Below are 9,138 nucleotides of genomic sequence, written 5' to 3'. Positions count from 1 at the left end.
AATTTTCAAACTAACCGAGCAAACACAGTTTTACTTGCGAAAAGCCGCTGTTTCCGATGACGGTTCGGCGGCTGACACGGATTGCGTCACAGCGGCAACATTGGACCGTTTCGGTTCCTTATACCATGGACAGACATACAACTGTACTAGCGCTGTACGTGTACAGCGTTGTACAGGTACCACGATAGCATGACACACATACTTTGGTTGTACATTGTACCGCATGTCAGACTGACAATCAGAAGTTTGAATTTATTGCATTGTATTTTCACCAATATTTCAATGAAAAAGGTCTTTATTTAGCGTCTAAACTATCGAACACAACAAATATGTTTCCAATCTAAGTTATTAACTCAAGAGAAAGTCAATGAAAAGAATGTATACCAAATGTTTTGATTCGTTTTGTTCATGCTACCCACCACTAACCGTCTATGGCGCTGCGCACAGTACAACTGTAGCCATGTACAGCGGTAAAATAGGTCGGTACAGGTACAGCGATTGTACCGAGTTGCTTGCATGGTTCTAGCGCTGTACATGGTGACAGACATACAATTTTCGAAGTACAACGCAAGCACAGCTGTATGTCTGTCATAAGTATTATCCTCGTTAGAAGGGAACATCGCCCCCCATTACATTGACCCCAGAGTAAATTTCACTATACATTCATGTTATGCATGTTACTTTTGTTTTTAATATTAAGATTACGCGTTAAACATTTCTTTCCATAAAGAAAATCACTTTCATGCCCAAACCCACATTACATTTGTTAAAAGAAATTAATAATCACCCTCATTCCGGCTCACGATCGGCGATTGGATTGATTGGATTTCACAATCCGAACGAGTTCGAATATTTTGCATTCTGCCCGTTCGCCACTAATCCTAAAGGGCGGTGATTTTCGAACTTTCATCGCAGCTGTCATACAACTGTGAAATCAAAACAAAAACAAACGTTTTTTCCGCAAGCCACTTTCGGAACGATTATTCCATTTACTGATTCACATGTAATTCGAACTCGTTGGCAAGTTGAACCAGATTTTCCTTGGGTGTGGAAATGGAATTATCTGTGGATTGTGCGATGAGAAGCGAAGTATGAGAGGAGTCAAGCTCTGCTCGGATCGTGCCTATCGCCGGAAAAGATGCGGAAGTGATCGGAATCCAAATAACCAAATTTTCCCACTACCAGTGAACAAAGGGGGCGTGTCACCAGTTCCGGAGGCACCTTGACGTCGTATGTAATTAGGAATCTTGGTCTGAACAAGAGAGTAGAAGATGATCAAGATCCTCGTGAGACACTTCTCAAATATGCTAAGGATGTAGAAGAAAATTCTTATTGGATTGTTCCAGTCTACTCTAAAATGCAACCTAGGGCAATATCTGTCTATGAAGATGAGCCGAAGAGTAAAAAATCGAATAAACAATAAAAAAAATAAAAAATATTAACGCTTACATCTATCAAATAGTCAATTTAATTATAAAAATCTTTAAAGATAGCATGCTGTAAATGGAAACAGTTGCTAGCAATCTTCCATATGTTGACTCCGGCTTGCAAAGCTTGCATTAATGCTTTCGTTCCGGTCTTGGCGATCGTACCAAGGTTATGGACCAGATCGGTTTTGGTCATTCCGATACAAGTATCGATGTTAGTCAGAGTTGCAGCTTCCTTGTTAAAAATGAGCTTGATAAACAGCTCGTTGTTCGCTGTCCAATTTTAAGGGTTCGATGAGCGATTTATAACGAATTTTGTCGAGAGCATACGAAGAGTTAAGCCGGGTTCAGACGGTGCGAGTAAGCATACGAGTCGGTCTAGTCAGTTACTGCAGTGCAGCTACTCACACCGTGTGAACACATCATGCCAGTTATTGTCATGTGTGATCCGGCGTGCGAGCTACTTCAAAGTTTTTTGAATTTACTCGCACTTGCATGCTTCACAACGTCAAAAACAGAATTTAGCGTTCGAATCAGTGATGCCAAATGTAATGAAATGTCTCTATTTTTAAGATATTTGAAAATATGTGAAGATATTTATAGACTTCAAAATTATTGGAAAAACAAATAAAACCCTCATAGTTTCTAAACGAAATAATTGTTATTTCGTTTTGCACGCTGGCGGGGCACGCTTTCTTTTTGAGATAGTTTTCTTGAGAATCTCTAATATAGAATCATTATCAGATCACAACTTACAAAAAAAAGTATTGTTCTAAGAAACAGAATACATATTCGATTTAAAAAAGTACATTTTCATTCATTATTAAAATTTTTGAAGCGTATTTATTGCACCTGCAAATCGACTATCATTTTCATTTCACAAAATAAATAAAATTAAAAAAAAATCTTTTAGACTACCATTTATAACATCACATCCTTTCGGAATTATCTGAGCTATGGATGTTTTCGAGATTCTAAAAAATATCGACAACAATCCCAACGATATTCCAAAACAAAGGCACATCAATGTCATTTCTAATTTAACTCTTGCAGGTACAGCATCCCTCATGACTGTATCTTGGCGTTGTATTCGTGGAGCAATTAAATCCAACAGTTTTTTCACTTGTTCAGGTGTTATTATCAACACTGCTCTGTAATCTCGGGGATCCTCATCGTAGAGTTCCTTCAATATTGTATTTGTTGCTCCTTTTCTTTGCATCTAATTCCTGGCCCGAATCCTTTTCTCTTTCTGCTTTTTCGGATAGTACCTTCAGTTCAAAGAAATTCAGCACAAAGTATGTATTTTTAAACACGATCAGCGTTTGTTTTGCTATAAAATTGTGTGATGATACATTCAACTGAAAACCTAAGATGAAAACTGCCAATAAAGAAGTCGATTTTGGACCAATCATTTGACAAATTCGGACCTGATTGCTGTTTCTGACTATTTGATGGACATTTGAAAAGTCGCCTGGCATCCCTGGTAAACCCGTGCCGTAGTATCTAGTTTCTCGCCAGCAGCTCACACTGTGTGAACGGACAAGGCGAGTCAACCAATTGTCAAGCGAGTCCACCGGGTCAGTAGCTGCTCATTGTCAAGTCAGCTACTAGCAACGTATAAATGGGCCTCGCCTTGTCCGTTCACACAATGTGAGCTGCTGGCAAGAAACTAGATACTATGACACAGGTTTACCAGAGATGCCAGGCGATTCTTCAAATGTCCATCAAATAGTCAGAAACAGCAAACAGATCCGAATTTGTCAGATGATTGATGCGAAATCGACTTCTTTATTGGCAGTTTTCGTCTTTGGTTTTCAGTTGAATTTATCATTACACAATTTTATCGCGAAACACACGCTGGCCGTGTTTAAAAATACTTTGTGCTGATTTTTTTTTAACTGAAGGTACTATCCGGAAAAAGACGAAAGAAAAAAGGATTCGGGCCAGGAATTGGATGCAAAGAAAAGAAGCAACAAATACAATATTGAAGTAACTCTACGATGATGATCCCCGAGAGTACAGAGCCGTGTTGAGAATAACACCGGAAAAAGTGAAAAAACTGTTGGATTTAATTGCTCCACAAATACAACGCAATATACACTCATGAGGAATGCTATACCTACATGAGTGAAACTAGAAATGGTGTGCCTTTCTTCTGGAATATCGTTCAGATTATTGTCGATATTTTTTTAGAATCACGAAAACATCCATAGCTAAAATAGTTCCGAAAGTATGTGGTGCTACAAATGGCAGTCTAAAAGATTTTTCAAAATTTGATTTATTTCGCCTTGACAACAGCTTCGTGTACCAATTTGTGAAATGAAAATGATAGTAAATTTGCAGGAGGAATAAATACGCCTCAAAAACTAAAATCGAATATGTAAAAAAAATCGAATATGTATTCTGTTTCTTAGAACAATACTTTTTTTGCAAGTTGTGAGTGAATTTTGAATGAAAATTGTGCCCGATAATGATTTTATATTTAGAATCCCAAGAAAACTATCTCAAAAAGAAAACGTGTCCCACCAGCGCGCAAAACAAAATAAAATGAGTAAAAAAACTTTTTAAGTTAAACGGTTTATTTGTGATTAAACATAATAATGTACTAAAAGCTAGAAAATAATTAGGCAAGTAGCAGTTAGAAGTTATCACACCTCTCCTTCATTAGTTTAGGGCATTGATAAGACTAAAATAAAATCGTGGGACATATGATGAAGTCACTAATTGTGGATAATGGAAATCCAACGTGCCCCACGATTTCATTTTAGTCTTATCAATGCCCTAGACTAATGAAGGAGAGGTGTGATAACTTCTAACTGCTACTTTCCTAATTATTTTCTAGCTTTTAGTACATTATTATGTTTAATCACGAATAAACAGTTCAACTTAAAAAGTTTTTTTACTCATTTTATTTTCTAGTTTTTAGTACATTATCTGTTTCATTAGAATATTTCTCTACAATAAAGCCATTGTACTGTATTCTATCAGTCAAAAAATTTCATTTGATACCGATATTGAGTGGATTGCAGAAAATACATAGTGTGTTCTCCAAGTCAAGTTCGTTGGTTTGATACACATATCTCAATCAACCTCTTGTTTTGAGATGATATGGAATCAGCTATTTTGTAGCCAAATTGGATTTTTCAAGATAAGCAGTTTTAAAATGACAGCAGAGAAAAAGGTATTTTAGAAATTCGGTCAGTTTCTATTGGTCAAATTTCTATTAATGTGGGACAATCCTACAGACATACGAACAGTTCAAGCTAAATAAAACCGTTTAATAAAGTAATTTGCTATTTTGTGATTACGGCCATCTTGGATTTTAATTTTTCATGATCTACTGTGAACTACTATTCAAGCCCTTTCATTTGAGAGCCATATTAATGGTGTTTTGACATAATATGTAGTCCGCCATTTGGTAGAATTTTGATGGATTTGCATTTTTCATAAATAACCGTGTTCTACTACTTCATTTGATACCCATAATAATAGGGTTTTTAGAAAATATGTAGTCCGCCATTTTGTAGTGGCAGCCATCTTGGATTTACATTTATCATAAATAACTGTATTCTGCTAGTCAGTCCCTTCCATTTGATACCCATATTAATGAAGTTATGAGGAAATATGTAGTCCGCCATTTTGTAGTGGCAGCCATCTTGGATTTGCATTTTTCTTAAATAACCGTATTCTGCTAGTCAAGCCCTTTCATTTGATACCCATATTGATGGGGTTTTGGAAAACCCACATTGATGAGGTTTTGAAGAAGAAAGGGATCCGCCATTTTGTAGCAGCCGCCATCTTGGATTTTCAAGATCATGAAATACGCAGTTTTGTAATGACTACAGATGTGTGTTTAATGTGAGTATTGGTTGATCTTCCTGTCTAACAACCATTTGGAGATATGCTTGTGCTAAATCCAGTTTAGAAAATTTCTCGCCACCGGCCATGTTGGCGAATAATTCATCTATGGTCGGTAAAGGATGTTCGTCCACTAACAGATTCTTGTTAACGGTCAGCTTGAAATCCCCACACAGACGCACCTTGTTGGCGGACTTCATCACAGGCACTATCGGAGTCGCCCATTCACTGTGGTTAACTTTCAACAAGATCCCCTTTTCCACCATCCGATTGATTTCGTTTTCCACAACATCTTGAATAGAAAAAGGTATTGAACGAGATTTCAAAAATACAGGTTTGCTATTCGGTTTCAGGGTTAGCGAAGCTTGAACTTTGGTGATCTCTCCAATAGAATCATCGAAAACTGAAGGGAACTCTTCGAGTACATTTCTCACCGTTCCGGATAACGGTGTACGCAGCGTTATTTTGTTGACACTAGAAAGATAGTTTTTCATGACATCGTTCCAATTGAACTGCAACGCACGCATCCACTCCCGCCCCAGCAACGGTTGCCTTTTCGAATCGACCACGAACAATCGCAAGACTTGTATTTTCCCGTTACACGCCACATCTACATCAATGGTACCGAAAACCTTTATTTTACTGCCGCAGTAACTACGCAATTCAACTTTTGTCTCATTAAGCGTAATGTCGTTAAACCATTTTACTCTGTCAGCAAGCCCAATCAAGGAAACTGGTGAACCACTGTCTACCTCAAATTTCATCAATACGTCGTTCACTTTAAGTTTCAAAAATATTTTCGAAAGAGGTTCTGCTCTAGAATCATCAAGTTTACCAACATCAACTACACATATTTCATCAATCTCTTCTTCTGAGTCTGACTCATTACCCTCCTCAACCAAATTTGTCTTATATTTGTATTGCTTACTCGAATTAATATTGTTTTTAATGTTGTGGCCCGGAAAGCTGAGACACACCCTTTGCAAATGACCGATTTTCTTACAGTGATTACAAACTGAGTTCTTATGTGAACATGCATTAGCCAGATGCGCTTCACTACCACACCTGTAACACTTAGGGTTAGTAGTATTAGTTACTTTAAAAAAAATACAAAAAAAATAAAAGAAAATACACAGTGTGTTCTCCAAGTCAAGTTCGTTGGTTTGATACACATATCTCAATCAACCTCTTGTTTTGAGATGATATGGAATCAGCTATTTTGTAGCCAAATTGGATTTTTCAAGATAAGCAGTTTTAAAATGACAGCAGAGAAAAAGGTATTTTAGAAATTCGGTCAGTTTCTATTGGTCAAATTTCTATTAATGTGGGACAATCCTACAGACATACGAACAGCTCAAGCTAAATAAAACCGTTTAATAAAGTAATTTGCTATTTTGTGATTACGGCCATCTTGGATTTTAATTTTTCATGATCTACTGTGAACTACTATTCAAGCCCTTTCATTTGAGAGCCATATTAATGGTGTTTTGACATAATATGTAGTCCGCCATTTGGTAGAATTTAGATGGATTTGCATTTCTCATAAATAACCGTGTTCTACTACTTCATTTGATACCCATAATAATAGGGTTTTTAGAAAATATGTAGTCCGCCATTTTGTAGTGGCAGCCATCTTGGATTTACATTTATCATAAATAACTTTATTCTGCTAGTCAGTCCCTTCCATTTGATACCCATATTAATGAAGTTATGATGAAATATGTAGTCCGCCATTTTGTAGTGGCAGCCATCTTGGATTTGCATTTTTCTTAAATAACCGTATTCTGCTAGTCAAGCCCTTTCATTTGATACCCATATTGATGGGGTTTTGGAAAACCCACATTGATGAGGTTTTGAAGAAGAAAGGAGTCCGCCATTTTGTAGCAGCCGCCATCTTGGATTTTCAAGATCATGAAATACGCAGTTTTGTAATGACTACAGAGATAAAGGTGTGTTCCAAATTTCTGATCAATCGGTCAACAGGAAGGGGGTCAAATTTCTATTAATGTGGGTCAGCGCTACAGACAAACATGTCACAAACATACAAACAGATTACTGGGCAAGCTAAATAAAACCGTTTAATAACAACGATTCCGCTTAGAAACTATGAGGGTTTTATTTGTTTTACAATAATTTTCAAGTCTATAAATATCTTCGCTTATTTTCAAATATCTTAAAAATGTCTCTATGTAAAGAAAATGTAAAGATTTGGCATCTCTGATTCGAGCGCTAAATTCTGTTTTTGACGTTTTGAGGGATGCGAGTGTGAGTAAATTCAAAAAACTTTGAAGTAGCTCGCACGCCGGATCACACATGACACTAACTGGCATGATGTGTTCACACGGTGTGAGTAGCTGTACTGCAGTAACTGACTAGACCGACTCGTATGCTTACTCGCACCGTCTGAACCCGGCTTTAGTGATCAATTCACGCAAGAATATTTCTTTGTTCGGGTAGAACGTGTTGATGATAAGCGACATCAGCTGAGAGATCTCAGCCTTAAGGCAAAGGTTCCCACATCTCCGGTTGGTTGTGGCATCTGAAAAATGATAGTAAAACTATATTATAAAATCAACCGAAATTACGCAATACTTTACATTTTCAAATGTAAGAAAATTTCGTATTTCACATCGCAAATAATCGATATTGAGAATAGGAAATATACATACCTTCGAGTCCTTTTGATCTTTTTGTAAAATATTCAAAAGTTTTACTGTAAAAGTTAAGCTTTTCAAAAACACGCTCTGGAAAAGTCTGCACTGCAAAAATCTAGAACTATCAGCTAATTAGAGATGTGCCATCCGCTCATGAGCTGTTCCGAAGAATCGACTCTTTGAAGTGAGTTGACGCGGAACAGCTCGCAAAAAAAATCAAACAGCTCTTCAGCTCACTTTGATGATGATGAAGGAGAGAAAAGAGCTGTAGAATTGAAGAGAGTGTGTGAGCTGTAAGATTCAAATGAACTGACCGTCTCTCGCTCTTCGTGTTAAGACATCAGTTTAGTTTCATTTGTCCCTCGTCTTTTCAACTGTTATATTTGCGTAGACGGCATTGAGCTTTGTTTACCAGTTTAGGGGGCGCCAAAAATAATAATTGGCTCTCAGGCAGAATGAACACGTTTTTAAAATTCAAATTATTAATGAAAATTAACTTCTGTGTATCAAATGAGTATTCTATTTCAATGAAAAACACTTTGTTTGCAAGCGGTGCAAAAATCTCATAAGATTTTTTTTTTTTTGAAGAAAACTTTCTATTGTAATGTAAAGCCTCAGTAAAAATGTCGGAAATGTTGTACTCGCCGAGTCTGTTGTAAATAATAGTCTGGAATACGTGTTTCAAGTAATTAATAATATGGTGTGAAAAATTTCATTTGAATTTTAACATTTTCAAACTGGCTTCGTGGCTATCGAGTTTGGGACCCAAATTGAAAGTCGGCACTGACAACTGAGCTGAAGAGCTGTTCATAAAGAACAGCTCATTTAGATGAGCTGATATGATCAGAGCTGTTCATCATGATGAGCTGATTTGCACACCTCTACAGCTAATGAAAACCTTAGAGAGAGGAGCCAGTAGTGATCCCCGATAATCGTTCGATTAATCGATTAATCGAATACTTCCTACAGAAATCGATTATTAATCGAACGAATACTGCGCAACCAATAATCGAAGCGAACGAATAGTTTACGTCGATTAATCGATCCAAACCCAGAGAAAAAAAACGTATGGCCGCTGCAGTTTTTTACTGAAATTCAATCATTATCTTTGACGCTCCTCTGGGATCGTAAACAAAGCTCAATGGCGTCAATGCGAATTGAGCTTCGTTAACGAGTTTAGGGGAGCGTAAAAAATAATA

At 37.0% G+C, this 9,138-nt stretch overlaps 1 protein-coding gene across 1 annotated transcript; it reads right to left on the bottom strand.

Annotated features, from left to right (window-relative positions):
- Positions 1–5,266: 5,266 nt before the first annotated feature.
- On the bottom strand, positions 5,267–6,049 carry LOC129774330 (uncharacterized protein K02A2.6-like). The gene has a single exon (XM_055778047.1). The coding sequence runs from the start codon at positions 6,047–6,049 to the stop codon at positions 5,267–5,269; it is 783 nt and encodes a 260-aa protein (XP_055634022.1).
- Between the last annotated feature and the right edge of the window lie 3,089 nt (positions 6,050–9,138).

Source organism: Toxorhynchites rutilus, chromosome 3 (genome assembly GCF_029784135.1).
Source record: "Toxorhynchites rutilus septentrionalis strain SRP chromosome 3, ASM2978413v1, whole genome shotgun sequence".
NCBI classification, from domain to species: Eukaryota; Metazoa; Arthropoda; class Insecta; order Diptera; family Culicidae; genus Toxorhynchites; species Toxorhynchites rutilus.
The sequence above is the reverse complement of the archived record's forward strand: the minus strand, read 5'-3'. Positions and strand labels throughout refer to the sequence as shown.

Coding starts and splice junctions, on each gene's coding strand:
- LOC129774330 (XM_055778047.1), bottom strand. CDS start 6,049: ATGAAATTTGAGGTAGACAGTGGTTCACCAGTTTCCTTGATTGGGCTT.